The sequence below is a fragment of the Otolemur garnettii genome, unplaced genomic scaffold, assembly GCF_000181295.1.
Source record: "Otolemur garnettii isolate 467f Iridium unplaced genomic scaffold, OtoGar3 scaffold00013, whole genome shotgun sequence".
Classification (NCBI taxonomy): Eukaryota; Metazoa; Chordata; class Mammalia; order Primates; family Galagidae; genus Otolemur; species Otolemur garnettii.
In genome coordinates this window covers 21,005,021-21,021,768 of record NW_003852408.1, presented here as the reverse complement: position 1 = coordinate 21,021,768, position 16,748 = coordinate 21,005,021, and the positions used below count along the sequence as shown (strand labels likewise).

Sequence of the window (16,748 nt, the reverse complement as noted above, 5' to 3'; positions counted from 1 at the left end):
TACTTTAAAGACAATGATTTCCCTCACTGCCCTTTAGGGGCCATTGGGTTGTGGGCCAGTGCGGTGGTTCTCAAACTTTACCATCCATCGAATTCACCTGCAGAATTTGTTAAACTACAGGATCCTGGGTTCCACCCCAAGTTCCTGATTTTATGGTTCAGAAAATCTGTGGCTCCAGAATTTGCCTTTTTAACACCTCCTAAGAGGGTGCTGTTGTTGGTGCTCTGGGAAGGACATAGAGACTTGCTGCTGCAGGGGTTTCTAATGCTTGAGAGCCATTTGCAGGGGAGCAGCATATAAAACCATGCTTCTCAGGAGAGGTGCAGGAGGCGTGCGGCAGTCACTGGGAACCTTCTGGAACCTTCCCCCCTCACCCACCTGCAAACCCTCTTACCTTCACTTCTCTTTCTAATATGTCTCTTTTGACCCCTTTTTGACAGCTATGTCTTTAAAGAACTTCACAAGAGTGATGATTCTGCTTCAATACTTAATGTGCTTTGCTAGGTATATACTCAGAGCCAGTCATCTTAAATAATCTAGAAAAGGTCCTGTTAGTCTTCAGGTATGTTAGGGCAGGCCTGGCTTTCTTAGTGAGCTTTTCCTGTGAATTTTCCATCAGAATCCACGCAGGCCTGTCTGTCTGGTCATACATTGGATCCTGAAGGTCTTAACTTTGTTCTGGAAAGTGGAGGTAGTGGGATGCTTGGTAATAAAAGCAGCCTAACAGAAAAAAGTCCCCAAATTTCAAATGTACTTTAGTTTCTCATGTCAGGATAAATGATCTCCAGAACTCATATTTTTTTAACTCTCTCAGAGCTCAATGTGCCATGGACTCCACTTTGTTTTATACCCAAGGAAGTTGTGGAAACACTCTTGTGCATGTAATGAGTGAAGTGAACTTGCTTGTTGTAATCAGTGACCCTTCTTGGCATAGGAACTTTACGGCCCTGGTTGGATACAGGGATTTCTATACGTGACATGCAGTGTCTCCCTGCAGGGAAACACCATCTTCTTCCAAACATAATATCCACCCTTGTAGAGTCCAGGGCAACAGAAAAGCAACATAAAAGAAATCTCTGTGGTCTCTTTCCAGTACCATGTAATTTCAGGGCCCGCACCTCTCAGCAGGTAGGTCATTAGATTGATATAGAGTTTGGACTGCAGTTTCTGGTGCGAAAGCCAGCAGACTGAGAGAATTCCATTTAAACCTCAAAGTAAAGCCAGAGTACACAACTATAGGTAGATAAGGACATTTTTCAGAGAGATAATGACTTGAAAATGATTCACTCTTTTCCCTATGCTTCTATTTAGTACCCATTATTATTTTGTTAATAGAAGCCTAATAGTGCATCCTATTATTACCATTATAAATGTAGGTACAGCTTTCCGTGAGGAGAAATTAAATCTAAATCTAAGGTTCTGTGCCTTTTTTTCTGTTTTTCTTTTTTAATGAAGGTATGTTCTTTAGCACTGTGTCACTGTTCTTTTGATCTAGGTGAAGGACGCTACCAGAAAGATTGCAAAGGCTTTTGCCATCTCGGGCCCATTCAACGTCCAGTTTCTTGTCAAAGGAAACGATGTCTTGGTAAGAGAGGCAGAAGTGCCTGAGAGATCACCATTGCTGGGTTAGGTCATGTGGGTTTGTGACCTTCTGGTAATCTCTTCCGTGAATACCAGCCACAGAGCACTGAGACCCTTGCAGCTGTTAGTGTGGGAGGTTTCAGAGGATACAATGTCTGCCTTGATTGAAAGCATAGGCTCTTGGTGGGTGGCACTGACATATTAGTTACAGCTTTGTAAAGCACTTGGTCCCACTGGAAAGAAGATGACTGCATGCCGTCCGCAGTACAATGTGCATAGAGAGAGGGAAGATCGTGAAGTAAACCTAATGTGCAGTGTAGTCTTACATTCCGTGCACTGACGATCGGCTTCACTCCTTACTCAGAGAAGGTATCGTTTGCAAAAACAAAAATGTTCCGTCAACCGGGTTAGTCCTAATTAATTTAGTCTACATCATTTAACTAATCTGTAGCTGTTTTTAACTATTCTGTGTTGCTATAACAGAATACTTGATGCTGAACCATTTGTAAAGAAAAAAGTTTATTTGGCTCCCTATTGAGGTGGCTCGAAAGGCCAAGACTGGGAAACTGCGTGTGGCGAGGGTCTCAGGCTGGTTCTGTGCATGGCAGAGAGCAGAAGGGGAATGCGTGTGCAGAGACGTCATGGGCAAGAGAGGAAGGAGAGAGGGAAGCGGAGGAAGCCGCATCCTTTAACAGCCCACTGCTGTGAGAATTTATTCATCCCTGTGACAATGAGAACTCACTCTAGGGCATTAATCTACTCATGAGGAATCCACCTTCATGACCCAAACACATCCCATTAGGCCCCAGCTCCCAATACTGCCAAATGGGGGTCAAATTTCAACATGAGTGTTTGTGGGGAAAAACTGATCCAAATCATAGTAGTAACCAACATGGATCCACCACTGTTACGCAGTGATCTACAAAGATGTGTAAGGCCTGATCTCAGCTCTCAGTGATCTTAAGATTTAGTGGGACTGGGAAGAAGATAAATTAGTACAATTTGTAGATAGCCATAATACAGAGTGTAACAGCTGTTAGATGTGATGTACAAGTAAGGAGATAGCACATTTGCTAGTGTGCGTGCACTTGAACAAGTACGCCTCATCACGCGCCTCATTGGGGTGGATCATAAAAGACTTCGAGGGAGATTTTGTCTTGTGGACTGGACCTTAAGGAATGGCTGAGATTTTGACAAGAACAGTAGAGGGGCTACTACACGAGGATAGAACATCTATTTTTGGAGACAACAAATAGTTCAGTTGAATGAGATCATTTTTCTAGGTAAATGGTGGAAGGTGAACTCAGAAGGTAAGACTGGGGCCAGGAAGAAGGCCTAAGATAAAACAGAGAGGCTTATGAAGCAAGAAGATGGAAGGCGTTCCTCTGCAGCCAGCGGAGAGCCAGTGAAGATTTCACGAGGGGCATGGCATTGTTTGAGCTCTGCCTTAGTCTAAATCTGTCAGCAGTGTGTGAGGATACAGTTGGGGGAGAGGGTGAAAAAAAGTCAGATATTGACCTAAAGGAAACCAGTTAGAAAAAGTCTAAGCAGTGGGTTTGAAAAGAGACGAGATTAGCAAAACAAAATCTGGTCTCCACTTGATGACAACTGGAAATCAAGTGGCAGACAGAATATTAACATTGCTGGTGTTGACCCTCACCACCCTCTTTCTGCTTTTGAATTTATCTCTTTAGGTGATTGAATGTAACCTGAGAGCTTCTCGATCCTTCCCGTTCGTCTCCAAGACTCTCGGGGTAGACTTCATTGATGTGGCCACCAAGGTGATGATTGGAGAGAACATTGACGAGAAACCTCTTCCAACTCTGGAGCACCCCATAATTCCTGCTGAATATGTTGCAATTAAGGTAATATTTTTAAAAAAATCTATCAGTCGTTCTATGAAATGCAATGAAGTGAAAGGAATACTTTGACATCAAAAATCTTGTTACTTTTAAAAACTTTCTAACTAAAGTTCTGGACTCAGGCTTTATGTTTCTTTTCAATAAGGCAACATAGTTGCCCGACGGGCCACTTTGTGGGAACTGTTGTGCTTTTCAAACTTTTAAGAAATCATCTAGAACTACATAACTTCAAAACCAAGTAGCCTAGTGAATTTTATAAGTTATATGTAATGTAATCGACATACAAAGGTGCCAGTTTAGATGCTTAAGCAAAAATCCTGGGTGTAATTTGTGAGGAACAGACTTGAATTGTGCTAAGCCTTCAGGAAGGCCTGACTCTTATAAAAGTGGTTATCCTGTGGGGTGACTTAAATTCTTAACATGTTGACCATCTTTGCTTAGTCTTTATTTTCTCCAGTGGCACATTTTTTTCCATTTGTAAAATTGAAATAGCAATTGCTATTGATAACGGTGCTTTGAGAATGATGAAATCAATGACACCTTATAAAAAGATAAGCGGAAAAATTTGAGGTTACTCATCAGTTTCCAATATATACATATATTTTTGATAATACCTTAATAATAAAGCCACCTTGCTCCACTAGATACCTCAGTATGATCACACACACAATATTTATAATGACATCCTTTACTACTAATTACTACTTTGCTGGAGAGGTGTGAGGATTTGGGAGATATTATATAAACATATTTGAATTCCTTAGATGAAATGCACAATGAAATCAATTTGTATTATGTGACATATTTATGCAAAACTGAAATATTTTTGAGGCCTGCAAAAGGTCCTGTTCCTATATGTGCTAGTACCCTCAACCGTAATTGTGTCTCAGATGTGATTCTGAGTTCTGACTTTACAGTGGAAACTTTAAGTTGAAGCTGTGAATCAAAAAATATTTATTAGTCTTGTTTAAGTTAATAATTTAGGATGTCTTGAATTTTATAGTGCATTGAGATGGAATGTCACTTTTCATGTTGGGTGGGGTAGCATTTTCTTCTGAGAGACTCTAACAAAAACATTGTAGAAGCTTTATAGGAGAGAAAGAGAGCAAGAAGCCATGTGAGAGCAAGAGGGAGAGAGGGAGAGAGAGAAAGAGGAAGCTTTTTGAGATGCACAAGTAATCAGCACTGAAAAACATTTTTTTTTTTTAAACTGGAGATTCTATATATGAATTTTAAATTCATGTTTATTCTTAGTTATAAGAATACATGCCTTTATTTCTTCTTATACATTGATATGTGAACATACAAACATAATTTCCAACTGAAGTAATATCGATAGATATGCATTTTTAATGCACTGTATCTTCCAGCTTACTTCTTTTCTACTTATCATTGTACATGAATTCAATTTTTTTTTCAAATGGGTTTATTCATTGGCAATTGTAATAGTCCTAGCAAAGTCAGTGACTATCAATAGATGGGGGAAATAGGGAAGCTGATGCACAAGAATATGTAGTAACTTGGGTAAGATGACCCAATGAAATGGCCCCAAGGTAGAATTCGCATCATAACTTAGGTGCCAGCATCAATAAAGGAATAGTCTAGACAAGATAAATGAGCATTTGAAACAAGAATTTGGTTGTTAGTGAATTGTACCAATAAAATAAATGAAAAGGAAGCACTCATATGTTCCAGTTTATACAAAAGTTCTGGACGAAAGTGTTTCCAAGTAGAATGTTTTTCAAAGCTTTTAAGAGGTGTCGACCACAGTTTCATGTCTCAGAAGACAGCTTGCAGGCAGCCATTTCTGGCAAGCTGGCTTGTTGCAAGTCCAAATGATCAGAACAAGAAGAGAAATGCTTCCAGAGCCTACCGAGGGGGGGAGAAATGTGTTTGAACTCTGTGTCTGGGTAGACCAATGCCCAGTAGAATGCGTTTGAAATCTCTCCAGCAAGACTGTGCATAATCTAGATTAGAAGCACTGGTCTAGACTGGTCATAGGGGCCCCATTTACAGAAATAATTTGTGATTATTTAACCTAAGGTTTTGGCCAAGAGCTCAAGAAATTTTTGGAACAGAATTTTAAAGCTGTTTTTCAAGTCATGCGCTTGGACCAAAGAGATTTTTTTACATGTCTGTCATAGCCTGAATGGATCCCTGGAGAGATGATTTGCTAAATATACTTATTCTCTCTTATTCATTTATACATTTGCCTCACGCATTTTTTCCTCCCTGCTTTTTGTGACAGGCTCCCATGTTTTCCTGGCCCCGGCTGAGGGACGCTGACCCTATTCTGAGGTGTGAGATGGCTTCCACTGGAGAGGTAACTCTTTAATGATCCATGAATGTTTTCATTAAGTATACTTTGAAATCTGTGGTTTTATGACCTGAATATAGTAAAATAAGCAAGGAGAGCACAAATTTCTGCTTTCAGAATAAGTCTCAAAAGGCTTAAGCAGTTTGAATAAAAAATATCTTTTACTGTTGGTGAGTCTAAATCCTCACTTCTGTTTGAATGTGGGAATATAATACTCGTGTTCCTAATTCATTTGCTCGTGAGAGCATCTTTCTTATACTTCTTTAGACATCAAAGTGATATCTTTTGTGTATTTCTTTTTATTTTAAGGTTCTCGGATCTTTCTCTAATAGCACTTCGTTACCACCTTACTACCATGATATTAGATCATTGAGAATAACAGCCCCAGAAAAACTCATGTACCTAAATACTGTGGGATCTGTGGATTCAAGGAAAATCCCAGGACCATTTTTAAAGCAACTGTTACCTCTTGGGGATTATCTGAAAGCTATAATGGGACTGGCCACTGGATGTCCCTCTTCCCTTGTGCTGGGATTGTGTCAGCAGGAGGTTTCTTTAAGAATATGAAATGTGTTTCTTGTAGAGAGCTGTCAGATTCTAGAAAGTTCTCTACATGTCAGTGTCAGGACATTTTATGAATCACCTGGCCCTTGACAGGCTTACTAGATACAACCTTCAGATTCTCATCAGTGCACATCGCAGTGGCAACATCAGACCATGAGGCATCATTGTTTCCTCTTGATAGTGAGGAATATGCTTTTGAAAGGGGAAAATATTTAATTGCAACAAATATGTGATGTTTTATATGGTTGCTTGGTTACAAGAAAGATCTGTGTGACGAGAAGCCAAGTGAAACAGGAAGGCAGACAGTAGAGAATAAATGCTATATGTTTATATTTGGACCTTTGAATGGGGACTCTCAGCCTCCTCTCAGCAGGTTCATCGAGACCCCACGGTCACTGTAGTGGTGCTGGTTTCAGCTGCCCCAGGCTTCAGATGAGAAAGTGATCTGTTTCCCCCATGTTTTTTTTCTCTAGTGTGGCAAATTTGTTTCCCGTGTTTATATTCATTGTGCCTCATTAAACACATTGTTAGGGTTGTTGAAATATAAAAATGTGAAAGAATTAGAAATTTAGCTCCATATTTGTTGTATCTGTTTATAAAGTATGAGGAGAGAGATTCCTCTTTCATTATTAAAAAGGCTCATATTTCCCAATGTCATGAATGTAAAGTTAGGGGGTCTGTTATTCTGACCTCAGAATAATCACTTTGGCTGAGGAAAATCTCAATTATGCTTCAAAGAGACATTTTCAGTGTCAAAATGTGTTGTTTGGGGATTAAGTAAACCTCTGGGTCTTGATGTAAGTAAGGGGGATTTTATTTTCCTAGTGGCAAAGTGGGCATGTCAGTCCTAATGTCCACTGGTTTGCTGGAATATCAGCCTACTTTCTCTGGTTCCGTTGGATATTGCTGAAATTTCTTGTGTGTTACTGTATCTGCACTTGTGATGGGGTAGCCCAATTCCTTTCAGTAGAATTCAAAACTCTTCACATAACTTAACCTTGAGTTAGCTGACCGGTACTTGACTGAGTAAAATATTTACTGGAGTGAAAAGTAGCATGTGTTGGTGGTCGGCTGAAGGTTATAGTCATGAGAACTTTCCTTGCATAGAAAGGGAGTCATTTGCTAGAAGAATAAATTTAGGCATCAGTGTTATTTACTCTAATGGTGATTCTGTACTGGTGCCAAATAATGATGTGCACGGTGCAGTTGACTCTTACTTACCATGTTCAAATACACTCCTTGTTCTGCAGTTATGGGGCTATTTGACTTGTAGTTATATCGGTAGCATAATTTCCCTAGGTAAAGCTTCTGCATCCTCTTTAACATTCCTGTATATGGTAGACTGAAAGCATTTATTTTTAACATATAGCTGTGGATTTCAGGACTAGTCGTAGAGTATTTGGTTCATTTTATGAAAATGACTTTTAGAAAGAACAAGTTCCTTTGAGATTTTCATGGAATTATAGAATTTCTGAGAAGGCTTTCTCTGGAGCTGTATGAAATGACTCCAAACCAATGATCTATAGTTATGCATTTCTGCTACTGACCCATGCATTCAGGCTCTGCTGCCTACGTTACTGCATAGTATGTACGATATAAACTGTTATTTAAACAGTAAGTCATATTAACATTTGGAAACTCACCATGTTATGGACCAGAAGCTGTGATTTGTTTCCATATAACTCTCAGTAGAAGCCGGTTATGTTACTCCATTGAGTGTTGTTGAATAGAGAAAGAATTGCTTATTCATTCATTATGTTTAATTAAAAACATAAGATACATCTGCCTCAGCCAGTCTTTCAATCCCTGGATTCAGATTGCATGGTCTTTGGTTAACATTAATAAAATCTACAGAAGGAGTCCATGAGTGAAGGGCTTTCCATTTGTGTTTTTGTGCTTGTATGTGTGTCTATGTGTACGTATTGGTAAGGATGATCGACTATTATTTGACTTCTGTATTTTATTTTTGTTTTTATTCTTAAACAGGTGGCTTGCTTTGGAGAAGGTATTCATACAGCCTTCCTGAAGGCAATGCTTTCCACAGGATTTAAGATACCCCAGAAAGGCATCCTGATTGGAATTCAGGTAGGTGGTATGTGGCTGTGTGCATGCCGTAGTCATATACAGTGAGTGGTGAGTGTGGCAGGGACATTAACTGTTATATTGAAGAGGGGAGATTTGTTTTATGTTCTGCTTTATTGCAGTTTGTAGAAAGCCTGGACATTTGTTCCCTATTTGTTCCTGGATTTTTGTGGGAACAGCAACCAATGCAAAAATAGAATAAAATAAGAGAGAGACAGAAACATAAAGTGTCTGGTGAATGGGCATTTTTCCTAAATGGGATTCCAGGTGCCTGAAAAAGGCGATCTCTTCTATTCTTTGGTTATGTCTCTTCCCACAGCTCTTTTTCCTTAGCCCTGGAATATAAGGTTTTCAGTAAGGTTGGGTTTTACTTTCTCTTTTTGGCTCTATCTCTCGAATTTCTTTTTGGCAAAATCACCCATATTTACAGTATCTATTCTCCTATCTATAACTACCATCTTTAAATCTTTATCTGCAACCATCTCATATTTCCAAAAATATGCTGGATACCTCTATCTGGATGTCTCAAGTTCGACATTTCTCAAGCTCAAGTCAGATCTGTTCTCTCCTGACCGACATTCCTACTTTCCTTTCATTCATTCAGTCCTTCACATTTCAATCTCCACTAAATGCCAAGATTCAAAGTTGGAGGAGGCATGATCATTATTTGAGAAGTTTCCACAGCTCCACTCTAGGTTGGAAGTTTTTGAAGGGTCATGACTCAATAGGTCTAAAAAAGTCAGCTTATCCCATGGTATACTGTGGGAGTTATCAAAATAGTATTGTTTGGTAAACCTTCCAGGACGTGGTAGTGTAAGACAGTTATAAATGAGTATCTTTATACAATGAAAAAGGTATTATTGGTGTGTTATTGCAAGTTAAATATAAATCTTAGGGCAAAATGATAGGCTGGAGACTTCTATTACTGTTTGGAATGATTGTTGCAAGAGTGTACAACCCATTCTATTTGTAAATTTCTTGAAAAAATACTCGCTGTTTTCCAACTGGTCATTCCTTTTTATCTGAGATTAGGAATTCTTGGGTTCCATAAAAACAATGAATGGTTTTATATAACACCCCTGCTGTGCATTTAATAAGCTCAAACCCTGCATGGTTACATAAAAATCAATAAAAATGTAATTAGAACAGTACCAGGTATCTTCAAGCCAGTGGGTGATTATTATAGATGCTGTCTCATTAGGGTGTCTTAATATTAGCAAATTAGGCTCTGGAGACTAGACAGGTAGTGGCTTTGGAGAAGTTTCTACAAAGAGTAACTTGGGATTATACTTTCCAAAGGTGCCAGAAGGGCGATGGTGAATAGTTAGAGCAGAGGTAACTAGATGACTAGCAATTGTGAGGCTTAATGGCAGTTTAGAGACAAAGTACATCACATGAGAGACTCATCCCCTTATAAGTGGGTATTAAGTATTATTAAGTCCCAAGTATGAGAATATTTGCCCAACTTCCTGTTATGGCTTAAAGTTTAATGTGAGTCCTGGGGGCATTCCGAGGAGACCATGCCCTTAGTCCACATCTCCACATCTAATCATAATAGTGCTAACATTTTAAAATGCCAGTCTAAGGAGGCAGTGATGTATAAAATTGTGCTTGTCTGGTTCCAGTGCTGCAGGGAAATGTGAAGCAAAAATTAATTTGATCCCTATGAAGTATTTGTGTAATTCTGGCACTAGGGAACAGAATTTTGCTTTGTAGGGAAAATAAAAGGGTTTTGAAAGGAGGGAAAAAGAGTTTTCTTAAAGCAATGAGGTTCTGTCCATTGAAGTTCTACTTTTTGATGCATTTTTTTAAATAAGTTAATGTTTCGGTAGCTATATCAGATGTTGTAAATAACTTTCTGCACATAAGAGCATTGTTAGGGATTTTAAAGAAAAAATATATATTTTTTCTATATATTTTTAGATAGATAACAAAGTTAAAAATATTTAAAAAATAAATTTTTAATATAATTATACTTAATACAATCTTCACAACTGTAATAAAATTGATCAGTAGGGCCCTAAGTTGACAGATACGGATAAGAATCATTTTTCGACATATCTTATATGGGAGGAAAGAAAATCTGCCATTGTTAATATATAGTCTTTGCATGACTATGTGGAGGATTTTCACTCAGAGTGGCTTTTAAAAAATGCTTATTCTGATAAATGAAACTGAAAATTAATACAGAAAATATTAACCAGTGAGCTAATACTTATCACAGTCACTGGACATTTTAGAATGAGACCAAATCTCATCTTAACTTTTTTTTACTTAAGCATCATAGTAACTGCAGATGAAGTAATTAAGGTTCCATATTCTAGGATACATTAGACTTTTTAAAAAGCACTTTAATTAGCAGGATCCCAATTGGCGAGAAGAACTCATATAAATTCTTTCAAATATATGATGTCAAATGCAAATGACTGAAATATTACTTCTGATATATAAATGGGGGTTAGGGCTACTGAATCCAACAAAAGGATGAGTTATGTAATAAAGGTCGGCCCATAATTGCATTTTGATATCTTAAGGTAATCATTATGTTATTTAGTGAAACGCTGTGTAGACTTTACTCACAGAAGAGCCCTGGTAGCCAGCACTCTTACAGCTAATTTGCTTCATTTTTCCTTCCTGTGCATAAATGGGGAAGATGGTTAGGATCTATCACATTTATTTGAGGTAAAGGTTTTCTTCTCTTCATTTCCCCACCCTGAAATGATTTCTTCATCCGTAGTAGAATCGAATGAATATACCTCGACTCATTAATTTTGCACAAGTTGTAAGAGAAAGGGGAGGAACAGAGAAATGAGGGTAAAGGAAAAAGTGACTCTGAGTTTCTCTTATTGTTGGAAGCTTAATACATCTTTTAAATAGGTATTTATTATTAGACGGTGTCAGCCGCTTCTCAGTATTTAACAAGTGGATGGTGTGTGCTTGCCTGTGTGTGTGAGCGTGAGTGCGCATACTTGTTTCAGCACAGTAGTGTAGTATACTCTTCATAACTGTTTATTTCTCTTCTCGGTCCCGCCTTCCTCCTTCACATGTACAGACTCTATGTTTCTGCCCTTTCAAAGTTAAATCCCATGAGTCAAGGAACCGGGGATGTTTGAAATATTCATAACATCAATCTTGTGTAACTAGGACTTAGGAGAAAAAAAAGAATCAAGATTTAGATTTTGTCGAAGAATCCTTGGCAATGTAACTATTACACATGCTGCATCTCCACCAAGAGGCTTTCCACATACCAAGGCATTTGTCACACAGGAGAGGCATAATGTGGGTTTATGTGGCAACAGAATCCTCTTTGATTTTCCTGTAATATTTCCAGCCACTGTTCATCATATTAGGATTTATTTTTGGTTGCTGTGAGCAGGCAATCTGCCTTGTTTTGAAGTTTTCTTGAACGCCCTTTAACAATAAATGATTTACTCTAGAGCCGATCAAGAGCTCTCACTGTTCCTTCCCCTCTGATTGGGCTATTTAGTGATGCTTGTGGAGTGGCAGGGACCAACCTGACATCTGCGCTTCAGCATTGCTCAGAAACACAAAGCAAGCATTTTATTCGAAAAGACAACTCCAAGTGACATGAATAACCTTTTATCTTCGGTACGGAATCATTAGGAACAACCAAAGAGGTGTCAATCCAGACGTCCCTATAGCATCCACAGGCATCACGTAGTGTTAGTTTGGTTTTCTTTTCTGCAGCCAGAAGTTGAAATAATGGGAAAATGATGGTTGGAGGATATGTTTATATAGAAGCGCATTCCACTTTTAGAGGACTTTCTTTCCTATCAACATTCCCAAGGCAATAAATCAGCTTGCACTTTTCACCTTTAGTAACAAATGGTTTCTTACACAGGTATTTTCAATCAGCTTTTAAATCTGAGGCTACTCAGATGCAAGCTGACAGCTGTAATTTCTTTTTGTGGAGAGGCTGTTTTATGTGTCACAAGTGTTCAATACATGTTTGATAGAAGTTTATAATGTGCCTATGGTAGCCAACACCCAGCCCCAAGGCAGAGCGGTTCCCTGGCCGGGAACTGCCAATACTGTCCTGTTGGATACTCATTTTTTCCACTTGGGGGACAACACTGAAACAGCTCCATAATGAGGTTCTGCCTGGTGTCTGCAGCTCTCAGAGGACTCGCTGGCTTATTTTACTTTAAAATGGCAAAGAAAAAAATTACCTTCTAGTCCTCTTCCCTAGAGATTTTTCACTGTGACTTTGGCCAAGGTTATTACGTCTTGACCTCAAATTACAAGATGAGAGGCTAGTCCTCCTATCCGCTATTCCCTCCTGTTCCTAACCTCAGGTGAGCACCAGACTCTCCTGGAGGGTTTATGAAGTGACAAATTGCTGGGATCTACTCTCAGAGCTTCTGATTTCATAGATCTGAAGTGAGGCCCAAATGTTCCTAGTTTAACAAATTCCCAGGTGACACCAGTGCTGCTTATCCAGAAACTACAATTTGAGAACCATTATACTTGAGAAAATGGTATTTTAGAAACCTGGTCGAAAGTCATGTTATTGCTTATTGTTGTAATTCCATATGCCACAAGTAACTCTTTGCTGGGGAAGAGTTTGAGATTGAGGATGGTTAGTTAAGAGCTTGATGAATGAATCGATTAGGTGGACACCTTTATGTTGAGCCTTCATGTTAGAAGACTTAAGTTTATGCCGTGTTTAGTAGACATGAAATTAGAGAGGTTTGTTCTGCACATTTCATATGTATTTGTTATATAAAAAGGAACCCTAAAGCATGAAGAAAATCTGCCATTTACTTTAGCCCTTTTGTTTTCCAAGCAGAATCCAACATAAATAATTGTGTTATTCTTCTGCTTAATGTATTCTTTTTTTTTTTTTTTTCAAGACAGAGTCTTACTATGTCACCCTCGGTAGAGTGCTGTGGCATCACAGCTCACAGCTACCTCAAACTCTTGGGCTTAAGTGATTCTCTTACCTCAGCCTCCCAAGTAGTTGGGGCTACAGGCACCTGCCACAATGCCTGGCTATTTTTGCTGTTGTTGCAGTTGTCATTGTTGTTTAGCAGGCTCTGGCCGGGTTTGAACCCGCCACCCTCAGTGCATGTGGCTGGTGCTGTAACCACTGTGCTACGGGCGCAGAGTCTGCTTAAATTATTCTTAAGGAGACTGCCACATACCTCATTAAGTTGTTTTAATGTCACTGATTCTCTGATTTTTTATTTGTTTATTTTATTTTTTATGTCTAGCCATGAGCTTCTTATATCCAAGTTCTTTTTTTCCTAAGTGGAAATGGAAAGCTGCTATCCTGGGCCTGGTCACAACTCACGTTTTAGACGACTGTCGTGAATAACCTCTGTGCCTGCCCTAGCTGAGATTCATCCAGTTGCATTTATCTTTTCTATTTGCCAATAGCTTCCTCTCATAAAACTGCAGTTCTGGGATTGAGAGGGCCAGAGTCTAACAGAATTTTATATTTGAACATAGTCTTCGGGGTCTTTTCTGAGGATTTAGGTCCGTTCTCAGAAAGCCTCTGCAAGTAAATATTAGGAGGTGTTATGGGCTGAACATTATCGAAATTGTGAAAGATCTCGTACGTTTTGTTATCACAGTTCTTAGAGTTTCTGACTCTGAACTAGAATCATATTTATGATGTTTGAACCACCACTAATATGGTTTCTAAGGAGATCATAAGGTATTTACTGAAGTAACCAACTTGCACTCTCTGTTTAAAATTTTTCTACAAGGGAAACCAACAAAAATGTTTCCATTTAAAGGAGAATGGATATGCTTTTAACTGTATATCATTTTAAATATTCCCTTTAGCTCAGTTACTCAGACACTCATGAAATCGAGGTCGTAGTTTGAGCTTTGTGTAGGTCACTTAGCTTTATTTTCCTTTATTTAAACCAACGTCTTGTAGATCCTAGCTCTTGGTCACAGGATGTATGCTCAGAACTAGAGAACCCTGACAGCAACGGGGAGGAGTCCAGGGAACGCAGGGCTTGGAAACTGAACAGGTCTGGCTAGGGTCCTGGGAAGGACACAGCAGCAGATATGAGAAAATATCTGAAAAGTGAGATGGTGAAACTTTAGAGAAGCCTTTGTGGAGGTGAAATGCGTGTAGATGAAGAGGTAGTTGTTTGGGTTGTGAAGTGTAATAGTTGGAAGAGGAATCCGGGTGTGGAAATTAGAATGCAGGAACAAACATCTAGTCTCTGGGAGGCTGGAAAAAATAATTATTTTAATAATAATAATTAATACTTATCGATAACTTTTAATGGACCAATAACTGGCCTAAATTACAATGCTAACACTTAAGTAGTGCTTACTTCTAAATTAGCTGATTGAAGACTCATAAATAAGAAAGTAAGTACTATTACCATTCCCATTTAACAGACGAGGAACGCATCATAGAGAGGTTAACATGTTCAAGGTCAGACAGGTAAATAAGTGTGGGACCTCGGGAAGTGGAAACACTGTTATCATTATTTTTGAGGTGAAGGAGCAAAGGCTCCATGACCTTAACTTTTCTTTGCACACACTACAATTGAATGGTAAAGCCAGGATTTGAAATGCTGTGCAGTGACCCCAGAACGAATTCATTAACCATACCTTTAACTGACTCAGAGAAGATTGAGTTTTTGTGAGGACCTGTGTATGAGCTGTTAGGACAGTGGCCTTCAGTTATTGAAAGGCAATAAAAGTTAGAGCTCAGCCATCAGAGCAGGTAGAACTGGCAGAATGACCAGCAGGCCTAACTTGGTGTTGAGCTTGTAACCTAGGTGTCTTTGATAGTCTTCCTCCCCAGGAAAAGGGTCCACGCAGAACTAGAGTGGATCTGAACTGACAGAGACTCAGTGGATTAAATAGGAAATAAAAAGATTTGGGGGCAAAGTGAAAAGCAAAGAGGAGAGGTGATGGGTATGAAATTTCATCTCTGTTGGACTTTAAGAACTCATACTCACTATAGAAGGATAAAAGGATAAAACTTGTCATCTTTGAATATAAAGTACCTGGCAACATACGACATTGTGTTTTATGATGAAACAAGAGAATACCATATAGCTTATGACTCAGTAAAGAGCATAGATGTCTGGAAAGTGAATTTTGTTAAATTTGTTTTCAGCAATCATTCCGTCCCAGATTCCTTGGTGTGGCTGAACAATTACACAATGAAGGTTTCAAGGTATGTTATATTAATTTTTTGAAGTTGTTTTCTGTCAGCATTGCAATCTTTCCACAAAACAAAATACAGTAGAACCTCTATAAATTGACTGCCCAAGGGACTCTTAACAAACTGGTCAACATTCAGAGGTGTGATCAACATAAGGAACTTCCATGTGGAAGTTGGGTACATGTCCCATCTATGACAATTAGGTCAACTAAAGGATGTGATGGATGTAGGGAAGTGGTTACCTGTGGACGATTTACTGCATTACACAAACTTGGAAAAGCAGTAACCCCAAATATGTTCTTTCAACCTGAAGGGTTTAACTAACTTGGTAGTTTCAAACTTAAATACAGTACATTAATTAGAAGGACTAGATTTAAGTTGTAACACAATTTCCACAAACTCAATAGAACTTACCGACTAAAAACTTAGACAATTTTTGGCTTAAGCATAATTGGGGAAAAGTGCCAATGCATTTCCATATGTTTTTCCTTTTCTCTTATTCCATTTCCATGTAAGTTCATAGTTTCCAGTTGTTACACTTAGAGGCAAACTCTTTGCTGTGAATCCGTCCACACCACGCTTGGTTCAGTGTAACAAAATTATTTCCAAGACTCAGGGTGGGCCTGGGGCCATTGGGCTTTTTTGACACGATAACAATGAACTATTAGTCATAAATTATTCTGAGAAAGTATTATTAAATTTTGGAGAAGTTATTAAATTAAACATTATTGCTATTAAATTATTATTCAATATGTAATTAGTCAAATACAAAAGTAACTAAAATTAAGATTCCTTAATTTTTCCTCACTGCAAATATTTAAAAACAAATTTAAAGTGCCACGCTTCTGGATTCTGAGTCCCAGTCTTTATCCATGACACGGCGCTCCTTCTCACGTTCCCCACTGTCTTCTTTATGTTTCGAATGACATGAGTGTTACAGTAGGTTCCAAGAAAACAAGGCATCATTGTGATATGGTCGCCGACTTTTCTATCTTCAATACAGCTCTTTGCCACAGAAGCCACATCAGACTGGCTCAATGCCAACAATGTCCCCGCCACCCCAGTGGCGTGGCCATCTCAGGAAGGGCAGAATCCCAGCCTTTCTTCTATCAGAAAGTAAGTACAGGGCAGATTGTTTTCTGACATAATTGAGAGGATTAACTTTGAGAACTCGTTCATG

General features: G+C 38.7%; 1 protein-coding gene across 1 annotated transcript in view; it reads left to right on the top strand.

Moving 5' to 3' along the window:
- Positions 1 to 16,748, top strand: part of CPS1 (carbamoyl-phosphate synthase 1) — a 115,448-nt gene that overhangs the window by 95,439 nt on the left and 3,261 nt on the right. Inside the window, exons 30-35 of the mRNA XM_023510373.1 lie at positions 1,496 to 1,585; positions 3,276 to 3,446; positions 5,692 to 5,766; positions 8,311 to 8,409; positions 15,521 to 15,580; positions 16,572 to 16,684. Of these exons, the coding sequence (XP_023366141.1) occupies positions 1,496 to 1,585; positions 3,276 to 3,446; positions 5,692 to 5,766; positions 8,311 to 8,409; positions 15,521 to 15,580; positions 16,572 to 16,684 (608 nt within the window). The remainder of the gene's footprint in view (positions 1 to 1,495; positions 1,586 to 3,275; positions 3,447 to 5,691; positions 5,767 to 8,310; positions 8,410 to 15,520; positions 15,581 to 16,571; positions 16,685 to 16,748) is intronic.